The following is a 13,619-nucleotide window of genomic DNA, read 5'->3' as shown; positions in this document are numbered from 1 at the left end:
AGTAATATTGTGAAATATTATTACAATTTAAAATAATGGTTTTCTATTTGAATATATTTTAAAATGTAAATTATTTTTGTGATGGCAAAGCTGAATTTTCTGATTTGGTGCTCAAAAACATTTCTTATTATTGTCAATGTTGAAAACAGTTGTGCTCCTTAATATTTTTGTGGAAACAAATGGATTCCTTGATGAATAGATAGATCAGCATTTATATGAAATATAAATCTTATGTAACATAAATCTTTAAGGTCACTTCTGATCAATTTGAATGCATCTTTGCTGAATAAAAATATAACATTTCCTTACAAACCCCCCCCCAAACTTTTGAACATTAATATGCAACCACTTTAAATGTCCAGTTAAAACCAACTGCTGGTTATCTATATGTTTTAGGCACGTTTTGTTTTGTTTTAGCTTTTGGTGAATCACCAAGCCATGTAGCTTTTTGCAACTATAACTGGTTTCCACTAAACTTTACATGTGTATACCACCATAACCAGCACCAAAGGCTGAGGCTAGATAATGTCATCCTAAGGAACTACAGGATAAAGATCAGATAAAGGAGGCTTATATAAGAGACTATCCAGTATCTTGTTAACAGAATTAGGTGAGTTAGGTATTAAGGCCTAGAACAGGACCCTATGGGACCGTTGTGGACCAGACGACTCCTCTGCTGATTACCTGAAGCGCATTTCCCACATCACCCCAAGATCTGCACTTATTTCATTATTGCAGGCTTATGTCCACATGGACGAATTTATACCCCGCTCACCCTGACCCATTTGCAGCTAACCAAAAGCACTTATTGCGGCATGTATGCTTTGCTGCTATAAAACCACTCTCATTTAAGGAGACAGAATGGTCTGTCAGGGTCATTTTCATTTAAAAACATTAAAACACTCTTAACCATCGCTCACATCGAGCTGGAAATGATAGTATAATTTGGTGGGATACATGAGGGCAGGTTATTAAAATGTAGCGGGATATGTGGTGTGGTTTTAATGGCGGTTCTGACACAGGATGAAAAGATGCCCAGCGTGCGGCCATCAATAACACTTCTCTCTCCTGCGGTCGTCTCCACCAATTAGAGGCACTATGAGGAGACAAACTGTGCCGTGATTTGCAGTGATTGCCAGAGGGCACAGCCTCTGAAAGACAGGAGAAAGTCAAACAATGAGAACAGCAACATCACCAATAACCTTAAAGAGTGGGAAATTATACTAAAATATCGTTCATTATGACACGACTCTCATGAATACTGGATTGTGATAATAATGACTTTTAAAGTCACCCTTTAGTCAATAATTTTATCCTTAAAACACATATTTGATCACCAATATGATAAAAAAAAAAATCTTCCTGCCTTAAAATAGCTTGAATGTAACTTGCCTCATTTAGTATACGCGGTTCTATGAATATGCAAATTAGCCACGCCTCCGATCACTCACACCAGCTCAGATGTCCACTCGCGTTGACGTGATTGGTTACAAGGTAGTTTGTGACGTCAGAAACACCACGTGTTTTTGAGACTGTCTTTGGTTCACTGCCGTTTTAAGGAGAAAATACTCAGCAATGGTGTCGACTAATGAATTTGCTCATAGTTTGTCTTAACGCATATTAAAAACACCACAGAGACTTATAAACAACATTAAAAGCTTGCTTTTCACCACAGGGGGACTTTAAACTATAGCTGGATGCTATTCCAGGCGACACATTTTCTACATAGCTGTGCCAGTTCAATGTCTCTCGTATGGCTCGGTCTCTTTCTTCTCACTTAATGAAATCAAATTTCAACTCAGATCAATATTCCATGCTCATTTATTTAAGCAGCAGGACATAGTCAACTGATCATTAAAGCAAAATAAACCCTTTCAGGTTAACAAGACCCGCTCGCTTCACTTCTACAATGGCATCAGTGGGATTGCTCTTGGTTTATCATCCACTAGGCTAAAATTACACATCTAATTGCTTAGAAAAATAACTTTGTTGCATGAAATTAATCTGAAATAAAATAAAATATAAATATTAGTTGAAAAATGTCAACTTAAATGTTGCATTGAAATTGAAACTGAAGAACTAACAAGACTAAAACTAAAATAAAAATATTTAGAAATATAAACAACTAGTACAAATGACAAAAGCCAAAACAAAATGACTAAACCTTGATGTAAAATTTAAATGAAAACTGAAAATATTCAAATAAAAGCTAATTCAAAATATTAATAAATAGGCCTACTATATAAATAATACTAAAATAACACTGGTTATTGTGGGGCAAGTTAGCTATAAGTTAGCTAAGTTTTTACCACAGGAGTTTGCTCAAATCCTTACCATTAAATATAGCTATACTAATAAAGATTATAGTATCTATAGCACAACTTATGGTTTTGTAGGTTTAATGAGCATATTTTATTATCTGTTTTATACATTCGGCAAAGCAGCTTTACAAGAGCGGGCAAATGAAGTGAACACAAAGCAGGTCTATTTGCTAACCCGTGTTCTGTGAGAGGCACTGAAGGGGATTCTCCTTGATTTGGGGAAATGTCTCTTTCAATGATCTCTTAAACTGTGCCGTCAAATCACCAGCACAATCAAACAGGCCGAGATGAAAGGAAAGCAGTCTCCTGTTCTCTCTAAAGACTCTGACCTCTCTTCACAATCCCTTCAAACCCAGCCAAAACGCACTAGCAATTGGACTTATGAGATGGATAAGAGAAAGCAGACAGAGATGTGAAGAGAAACTATGGAGACAGACATGAAAAAGAGGCGAGATCTAGGATGAGAGCAAAAAGAGATGGTGTGAGAATGAGAGGAGAAACTATGAAGACATGATGTGAGATATATGAGAAAAAGAGGAGAAAGATGAGACAGAAGAGTGCAGAAAAATAAGAGACAGATGAGAGGAGAAAGATTAGATCGATGAGAGCAAAAAGAGATGGAGATGAGAAACTATGGAGGCATGAAAAAAGGTGCGATATAGGAGAAAGAGATTAAATAGATAAGGAAGAGAGGAAAATAGGAGACAGGGGAGAAAGAGAAGAGACAGAGATGAGAGTAATGAGAGAGAGGGGAGAATGAGAGGAGAAAGAGATTAGATCAATGAGAGCAAAAAGAGATGGAGAAGAGAAAATATGGACTTATGGAGGCATAAAAAAAAGAGGTGAGATCTAGAAAAAAGAGGAGATCTAGGAGAAAGAGGAGAAAGAGATGAGATGGGGAGAAAGAGATTAGACAGAAGAACAAAAAGAGGGAGTGGAGAATGAGAGGAGAAACTATTGAGACATGAAAAAGAGTTGAGATGAGATAGATGAGAAAGAGAGGAAAACAGGAAACAAGAGAAAGAGGAGACAGAAATGAGAGCAAGGAGAGAGAGTGGAGAATGAGAGGAGAAAGAGATGCGATGGATGAGAGCAAAAACAGATGGAGATGAAAAACTATGGAGACCGATATGAAAAAGAGGTGAGATATGGAGAATAGATTAGATAGATGAGAAAGAGGAAAAAGATGAGAAAGAGAGATGATAGCAAAAAGAGAGAGTGGATAATGAGAGGAGATAGAATGGAGATATACATGAGATCAAGGAGAAAAAGATGAGAAGGAGAGGAACAATAGACGACAAGGAGAAAGAGAGGATAGAGAGATTAGAGCAAGGAGAGAGAGGAAGATGAGAGGAGAGAGTGATGAGAGTGACATGAGAGTATTAGGAGAAAAAGAGGAGAAAGCGAGAGAGTTGAGAATGAGGTGAAAGAGCCGAGAAGAGAACAAGAGGATAGAAGAGTAACTTTCACTCGTCTAAAGTGAACATCTTCATGCACACAAACGTTTACACAGAGATGAAGCGCAAAATGAAACTTATGAGATGGAGTAACACACACACACACACACACACACACACACACACACACACACACACACACACACACACACACACACACACACACACACACACACACACACACACACACACACACACACACACACACACACACACACACACACACACACACACAGGTGAATACTGAAGAGATGCTCATTTACCTATGGTGTATCCTCGTTTCAGTTCGCTGCACCGCGGACCACGGAACTGGGAATTGGTGGTGTTGTTTTCTTGCACCTCGGATGGGGTTGTCTTGGCAACAGGTGGTGAAGATCTGTTTAAGGACAGACTTGGGATGAGCCGTGCTGGAAAACTTTGAGAGCCGATATCCACCGACTGGGACTTCTTCTTCAGTCTGAGAGGAAACAGCACAGAAGACATGAAGAACTGATACTTCAAACCACATCAAGCAGTGTTTGAACACTTAAGTCCAATTAACACAGACAGTCACCAGATTACAGCACTTCTCACTTCTCAGACATTCTACTTCTGAATCACTGTTAAATCGCCCAAAACAAGCTGATCCGACAAACCCGACGGAAAGTGTGTTGCGGTGTGAATTGGCCGTTATGGATCGTTGGAGAACGTGTGCGACTGCAAATGTTTTTGTGCTGCTAAAGGCCTGTCATGATTGATTCCAACTAATAAAAATAAAAAAAGGTCTATAATTGTAGTATCATGCATCCGTAAAAAAGCCAACATATGGAGGCAACGGGTGACACTGTGAAACTGGTTCTTTCTAATGGGTTATTAGACTGGAAATGTCTGTTCTTCAGCAACACGGCTTCTTCTAATTCACGTTATGGTTCTAATATATTGTGCAGCTTAAAAAGAGAAATGTAACATGGTGCAGTAAATTTGCCTTCAGGTCCTCAAATTTAACAGCAGCTGTAAAAATGCTGCATTATTCAAAAGAGGCATTTTGGATTTCAAACACCACTGAACAAAAAGAGAGTTTGATTCCTTAGCTCAGGGCAAATGTTTAATCTTTAAAATGATTTGCTTTAAAACAGGTAGTGATCCTAAAGAAGGAGAGGCAGATCACTGGAGTCAAGATCCGTTTATTTTTTGATCTCACAGTCAATCATCTTCGCATTTTCTCTCAACCTATAAAGCTGGACAAATGAAAAAGCAAATAACATTCCCAGGAATCCTGCACATCATCTTCTGGTCAGATCCTGAAATGCTGCCAGCATGAAGACTCAGAGGGAATGATCAGATACACATGTGCTGTTGCGAGTCAAAGAAGCAGACTTTTTCACATTTATGCATGACTTTTTTTCTGCATTTATTATGTTTCTGTGGAATAGATTAAACATGGTAAAATGAGAATATGCTTAAAATTTAGTAATCAAATTTGCTGAAAGAAGAAGAAGAAAAAAGCAGGGTTCTGAAAGTTTAGATGTTCATTAAAATTCCAGTTTAGCAGGTGATGTAAGGGGGTCCCCTAAAGCTTTAAAACTACGCCACCTACTGGTAATAAATTGTACAAATAATAATAATAAAAATAATAATAACCATGACCAATCTATAACATTTAAACTGCTTAGCAAAAAAAAAAAAAAAAAAAAAAAAAAAAAAAAATTATATTTATATATATATATATATCAAATAATCAAATAATATAATAGGAAAACCTGAAAAAAAACAAGAATATATATATTTTTTTATCTGCATTTATTTATTTATTTTAGTCCATTTTTATTGATAAAACCCATTGAAGAAGTTATTAGGAAAAAAAGAGTGAAGAATGGGATCAAGACCCAATTTAATCTAAATTTAGATTTAAAGCTGTGCAGAAGCACCAAAGCTCAATGTGATAATTTCATAAGCATATGGTGCAGTAGCTGCTAGCATGAGAATACGTGAGAAAACAGTTTTGCAGAGCATTATGAGCGAGATGTTGATCCCATGTGTCACAAATGATTATCATAGATTAGTATCACGCATTCAAAACTTTAATAATCAGTTAAAAACCTTGCATATAGACAACATGAAATTATTCTCTCTCTCTCTCAACAGAGATATGTGTGGGCATGTCATGTAGACACCTGTCTAAATAAACCGCTCACAACAGAGCCGACAGCACCTCTGACTGCATGTTGATGGCAGACTCCAGGTGCGATTCCCTCCCTCTCTCTCAAACCAACTCACCATTGCATAATACATGCAATCAGCCAGAAGACAAACACCGGCTGGCAAGATTACACGGTTAAGGAAGCCCAACAAAAACAAGAACTAGTTGGTTAGACAAAAGAGCAGCAAGTCAACCAGAAAACTGAAGCCAGTTGGCAAGACTTTAACCAAAGGGTCTTCTCTTAACCAGCTCAAAAACATTTAGAATACACATCCAACAAAACTGTCAAACGGTAAGCTGAATGTATAGCGATTAACTTTAAAATGTAAAAGTGAGAAAGATGTTGTTGACAATAAATATAATTTTGTACCAAAAAGCATTGATTAAAAAATGCTTTTTTTTACTGTTATCCAAATACTAAGTGTTATTTATTTTTATTGCATTGTTAGCTTAGCAACCAAATGTCAGCATTTATCAGTCACACTATTACTATTACAGTTAATTACTATAATTAGCTAGTATTTATATAATTTACATACAGAGAGAATGATAATTACATAAAAATATGTAATTCACCTCATTAACAACCCATTATACAATAAAGCAACAAAATCATTCACACATATATATACATACATACATATATACAAGCACCTCTTGATGTTGTGATGTTATTTCCATCAAGAGGTGCATACATTTTTGGTCGAGATCTTGTATTGCCAATGCAAGAGTCCAGCACTCTGTAAAGTCTCCTCCAGCACATCCCAAAGACTCTCAATGAAGTTAAGGTCTGGACTCCAGAGTTAAGGTGCCGATACATGTGTGAAAATGATTCTTCATGCTCCTCCCAACCATTCTTTCATAATTTGAGCCTGATGAATCTTGACATTGTCATCCTGGAATATGGCCATGATGTGTCTTCCTACATGGTTGTTTAAGAAATGAAAAGCTACACACACACTCCATCAATTAGGGTTAGAAGAACTGTTGCCAAACATATAACATGCTAGAAACATAATAATCACTGCAATAATGATCCAGTCATAGACTATTAAGCATTTGCCTATTTAAATCCAAACAGCGACTTTTTTTGGCCGGGCAATGAATCAACTATTCAATAGATCAATAAAGAATCAACGACGCTAGTTAAAGTCTGTGATTTGTTCAGTCAGACGTACTCCTTATGCACATGTAATGAAACATTCTTCATTCCTCCATTTAGATGCTTCTGTTGTTATTGTAAATGCAAAACAGGCGTTTTTGAATTGAAAATGAAGGCCGAATGGCGAGCCGTCGCAGAGGTCCTGCTCTCGCTGTGATGCGGGGTGCGTATTAACTAGCGCTCTTTCATTCCTCCACACAGATGAGATGCGGTGCCAATCATCACTGTGGCGTTATCTATTATTCACAGCTCAGAAAGACAGTGAGGGGGAGAGGAGGGTCTGGCCGGCTTTCAGCCTTCGTAACACCAGATGTAAACAAAGCTCCAGCCTCCTTTCAAACAATAGCAACCACAGCCGCCTCGCCACATGACTTCTGCTCTGATTAGGAGAACGTATTCATGCCGAAGCTGTATTTTAACCGTCAGCACCGGCCGTCTCTGCTCGAGTGTTTATGTAAACAACATTCTCCTTCAATTAAGGGGAAGATTATATGTGAGGCTGCGCTGAATCGGTACAGAACGTCTGCCGTAAACCACTGCTTACTGCTCCAGTTATAATTAGAAAATCAGTTCAGATTAATCAGAACTGGGAAACCCTCCTAAGCTGCTAAGCAAAGATGGTAGAGGTTAAGCAAGGTCGTCGGATGCCACGGTATAAGGGGGAATATCACAAAAAACATGTCTGGGTCATAGTTACAAAACATACACAAGCAGACTGTACATCTCATTATATAACTTTAAATCTCACAATATGACTTTATATCCTACTATGTTATTTGATCTCAGTGGAAACAGGCTTCATATTTACAGAGCGCCTAGGGACACGGTGGTGGGGGGAAAAAATGAGTCAGTGCTTTTGCGTTCTCTTGCAAATGGTTTGCATTCCTCTGAGAAACTTTGTGTTCGCTTGCAAAACGTTCCGCAAAGGTTTTTCTGAGGGAACGCAAAACATTTGCGAGAGAACATAAAACCATTGACAAATATTTTTTCCTCCATCTCATTTTTTCCCCCCCCTTCATGTCCCTTTATGGGCTCCGTGCAAATTTCACTTCAAAATCAAAAAAGAAAAATAAAGTCTATTTTAGGAGCATTATGGTTTTTGCACTGTGTATTCATTTACATGACAATTATGCATACGGTCTCACCAAACTCACATTAAAGTCGTTTTCATACACGTATACGGTACATACATATCAATTATAATCTATATATGAAGTAATTAACCACTCCATTTAAATCAGCTAGAACTAACAATTTAAACATTTCATTTAGTGTGATTATTTAAAAAATAAAACTAGATGTAAAATGAAAAATTATCCTGTCCCTTGACCTATTTGCAAATTCTGTAATGGCTAAAAAGGCAATTAAAATATTTTTTGGCTTTAATGAGTTTTTTTGCACTGCAGTACTAAGAACGGCAGATAAAAATGCTTAATTGTCATGAACACAATGTCACAATGCACACAATCTTATTGGTTTAAAAAAAAAATAGAGTATTTCATTTGAACTACTATATAAAAAGAAGCAGCTATCTTTCTTTTTGTTTGGGGGTGATATATATGATCTGGTCAGGCTTCATGAGATTCACCCACACCTTTTTCTCTTGGAATGTTTTGTCAAACCCCTAGAACTGTCCCAAATCCCCCCCACTCACAGGACGTAGTGCGGATCAGCCGGAAAACAGAGTGGGGGGAAATTGCAGAGAGATTAAACGCTTTGGCAGGCGGATGATGGAGACCGTGAGCGTGGCTGCTCTTTATCGTGGCCAACAGAGTACGACAGGGACATGGTGGGAGGGGAGCAGAAGGAGATCTGTGTGTGTGTGTGTGTGTGTGTGTGTGTGTGTGTGTGTGTGTGTGTGTGTGTGTGTGTGTGTTACAGTACTGCCAATACTTATCTTTCAGCTAATGAGTAAAGGAGAGAGAGAGAGGAAGAGCATTTTCTTCTCCTCTTCCTCATCATGTTCCACGCAGAGAGTGTTGCATTGCCAGACATTTGGAGATTAAGCGTAGTCACATGCTTTGGCAAACGACGCATAAACAACAGGGAATTTGGGCAAAGCCAGCACACGCTTATCTCACTCAGAAAGATGGATTTGAGCCCGGGCGAAACTCAGATCTGGTGTGCACAGGGAACCGAACATCTCAGCGTGAAGGGTTGACGCAACGCTCGCTGCAACGCTCCTCAATAGCAAATACGGCTCTCGGGTGCCATTACCATGACCGGACTTCATGCAATGAAACTCAATGAGGACATGAGAAAGACGTGTCATTTACAGGAGACAAGCGGCTCCTGTGGGTACTCTTGGCCGTTTACACACGGCTCTTATGAGAGAGAGTTATGGGACACTGGCCTTGACAGTCCTCTGCTTTTCAAACAGCTGACAGCTTAATCGAGTCAGCGAAGGACAGGGATGTACAGAACGAGACAACGCTACATCTAAAAGGAAATCATACTCATTTTATATTAATAGAAAACAGTGAGGTGAATAACGCAGCTAGTGAAAAGCATCATAATTTAAAGTCGTTACATTAGAGTGAAGCTCGCCTTTTTAAGGTAGTAATGTAAAAAATGTAGTAAAAAGGAAAAATAAATTCATTTAAAAAGGTGATTATTAAAATATATCAAATTATATAAATTAAAGGGGTGGTTCGGGATTTTTGACATCGGACCTAATTTTTAAGTCAGCCTGGTTGTTATTCATCAGTGGAGACATTTAAAAAAAAAAATTATCCAGTCCTTATATTTGGATAGTTAGCCGATGCTAGGCTAGCGCGAGTCAATGGTATATGTTAGCCAGCCATTAAAAACCGTTTTACCCACTCCACAGTGCACCAAACGCAAATCAATTATAACACTAGACTATCGATGTATATGTCCGTTGAGAGAATAATGTTAGAAATCAAACTTACCTTTCATCACATTGCATTAGTTATAATTTGTTCCCTGTAATCATAAGCCTTGTCTACAGCAGCAGCGGAGTGATATTGATTACCTAGGCAACCGAGTGAGCCGGTCCACACATGACGCAAGTGTATTTACCTGCCGCTGGTACACTGATTACAGTGGCTTCTGTTCTGTGTTTACTTTTTGCCGCATTACTAACCGGAGCAAAGTAAAATTCCGCAGCTGCTGAGAAACTAGTTCCTTTGGGATCATTGAGATGAAAGGTAAGTTTGATTTCTAACATTATTCTCTCAACGGACATATACATCGATAGTCTAGTGTAATAATTGATTTGCGTTTGGTGCACTGTGGAGTGGGTAAAACGGTTTTTAATGGATGGCTAACATATACCATTGACTCGCGCTAGCCTAGCATGGGCTAACTATCCAAATATAAGGACTGGATCATTTTGAAAAAAAAAATGTCTCCACTGATGAATAACAACCAGGCTGACTTAAAAATGAGGTCCGATGTCAAAAATCCCGAACCACCCCTTTAAAATTTTAAAATTAAGTAATTTTGACAGCATTCAAATGAAATGATAATTTTACAATAAATAAAACTAAATATAACAAAGCTTAAAACATAGTGATTAACAGAAGTGTACAGCTAAATATTTAACTATAAAAAAGATTCACAATGCTTGAACGGAGATTCAAATGTAATTATTTTTTAATCTGATCCAAACGAACTTAAAGTGAAATTGTCATTACTACGTACATAATAGAAAGGGGACAGTTTAGAAAAGTGCGTCTGAATATTTTTAAAGGTTAGCTGTAACGCATGAGCCATACAATTGACAAGAAACATTGGACGCCGCTCACTGAAATAGATTTAGTCATGTGACAATTTAGTACACTTCTATTTGAAATGTTTATCACTGCATAATGCATCTTAACATGCTATTTTTTTTAAAGAAAAAAAGAATACAGCATCTAGTATATGCACTAGTAGTATGCTTGTTATTTAACATTTTGTCTCACTACACCGCTACTCAGCAGAAAATTCTATAAAACTTATTAGGCTACTGAAAAATAAGTTAGTAGCCGAGCTACTGTACTCAGAAATGCATGAAGCTGTTTAATTATGATAAGATATTAAACAAACTAGTGGGAATTGAGACAAATGCAAGGACACACACACACCTTTGTGAGGATATTAATTGACACAATCCAATCTCTAGCTCCTTACCCTAACTCTACCCATCACAACTGAGTGCCTTACCCTGAACCTAATTATAACCTTCTCCCTAAAACCAAGTTCTGACCCTCAAATAGGCCTTTATAGGGGTCTCAGAAAGTGTGGACCGGCCAAAATGTCCTCACTCAGAGAGTCTAAAACTCACAAAGATTGTACACACACAGCATTTAAGAATCAAAATAAACATTTCTGAACCATACTGTGTTAAATGAAATTGCATAAAGCAGGTAAAGTGATAAAGCAGCTTCCCAACAGCGCTGTGAAATAAACTGCGTCTCCATTGGAGTAAACAGCTCGAGGCTTGAACAAATGTTTGGCCAGAGTTGCATTAAAATTCAACGTGCTGAGGTTTAATACCAGAGGCTGCCGCCTGTTTTTTTTATATGATTTATTTGGTTCATAAGTCACTATGTTCAACCTCAGGAAAACACAAATGCTCTAAACAGGAAGTGACCTGATAAAGAGTCCTAAACTGAAAGCATCATAGCTCATACTAGTAAAGCATCACATATATGCATGTTATGATTACTTTCAACAAAACAGACAAAAGAGAAATATCATTTTGATTGATATGATAGGTTACTTCACCTGACAATCCCTCTGTTACAAAACATACTGATGCAGAACTGTCATCTTTCTATAAACTGACCGTCATTCTGTACTGCACTTTGCTGGCAGGCTTCATTTCTGCCAAAATTTTCTGATGAGATGTACTTTTTTTATCCTCCATGGCTTCTTTTCTCTCCGATTTCTCAGCATCAGCTCATAAAAGAGAGAGAGAGAACTGTGACATCTTAGGACACAGAGTCTTGGAAACTGCTGTGTAAAAGCAAGCAAAAAAATAAATAAAAAAATAATAATAAAAGAGAATGAACCTCATTGGTTCTTGCGGAAGCTCAAACGTGCTGTGTAACACATGAATGAACCTCATTGGTCTAATTGGTCTATATATATATATATATATATATATATATATATATATATGAAGAGTTCAGATGCAAAAGCCTTTAAATGCCATCTGAAATTTTCTTCTGGAATGATCCTTTTTATCAAGCTCGTATATTTAAGTTAAATAATTTCACTTAAATGGCAATGCACATTACCTATTAATTGTAATTTAAGTGAAATTACTTAACAAATATACAAGCTTTATAAAAATTATCATTCTAGAAGAAAATTTCAGATGGCATTTAGAGGCTTTTGCATCTGAACTCTTCATATAGTGTATATATATATACACACACACACATATATTTTTTATAGCAGGAATAAATATCAGAAATTTAACAAAATACACATTGACAAAACATTTTTAATAAAAAGGTAGAGAAAAGAAAGACTATTCAAATCAGTCAATATAAGTCTAATAGTATTAACTTTGCCAGATGCATGTTTGGTAAAATAAGGCTTTGTTATAGCCTAATAACCTAAGTAATATAATTACAAATGCTATTTCTGCACTTGTATCAAAGCAGCTTCACAGTGATAACATGAAAATAATACAACAAAGTTTGTTTCTAGAAGAAAATTGCGTTATCGTCCACCTTAAGTACGGCAGATTAAATATGCATATATGTGCATATTTATACTGTGCACAATATGTGCATTTTCTGTACTTGGATGACCTGCTCAGTTTGACAAAATTACTTGAAAATTACAAAATTACTTCCGCAAGAACCAATGATTTAGGCAAATTCACCACATGGGATTGAATACTGTCGGCACAATGCAATATGCTTGGCTTGACCTTCCATTTACAAGATCATCAAGCACACTGCACTGTGAGAAATACTTGATACTAAAATGTTTTAATTACTTAATTGTTATAATTACACATTTATTTCCAATATGATAACAGGAGGTCTCATGTAACATAGTAAGATTATGTGACAACAATATAGCATACAACTATTAAAAAAGTTTTAGTATTACATATAATACATCTATATATTGAACTGCACCGGATTTTTTGTCGCAAACTTAAAAAAATGCAATGAAAAGCACAGGTCTATGACTAAGCAGCAAACATTTCTTTACGGCTACATCTCTCTCGACACTGCCTTTATGTTTCTAACCAAATTGACTATAAAACAGAGAGAATGATGCACACAGAAGACGCAAAAACTTTATGATTCTCGCAGGGATTTAACTGATGTCTGTTTCATTACTGAGCTAAATGTGATGCAGAAACAGACTTCTCCCTCGCTGAATCAGAGCACATCTCTCAAGCTGCGTGTCACACACACACACACACACACACACACACACACACACACACACACACACACACACACACACACACACACACACACACACACACACACACACACACACACACACACACACACACACAC

At 37.1% G+C, this 13,619-nt stretch overlaps 1 protein-coding gene across 3 annotated transcripts in view; it reads right to left on the bottom strand.

Annotated features, from left to right (window-relative positions):
* oxr1a (oxidation resistance 1a) overlaps nucleotides 1–13,619 on the bottom strand; it is a gene marked incomplete at its 5' end in the record, with an annotated part of 154,673 nt that overhangs the window by 90,387 nt on the left and 50,667 nt on the right. For 2 of the 3 annotated variants that reach the window (XM_082150690.1, XM_082150693.1), the window contains one exon: nucleotides 4,042–4,261. In XM_082150690.1, the coding sequence (XP_082006816.1) occupies nucleotides 4,042–4,261 (220 nt within the window). Of the gene's footprint in view, nucleotides 1–4,041; nucleotides 4,262–13,619 lie in introns of those variants that run through there. The other variant, XM_082150691.1, reaches the window with a different exon arrangement.

This window comes from Leuciscus leuciscus, assembly GCF_965113295.1.
Source record: "Leuciscus leuciscus genome assembly, chromosome: 20".
NCBI lineage: Eukaryota > Metazoa > Chordata > Actinopteri > Cypriniformes > Leuciscidae > Leuciscus > Leuciscus leuciscus.
The sequence above is the reverse complement of the archived record's forward strand: the minus strand, read 5'-3'. Positions and strand labels throughout refer to the sequence as shown.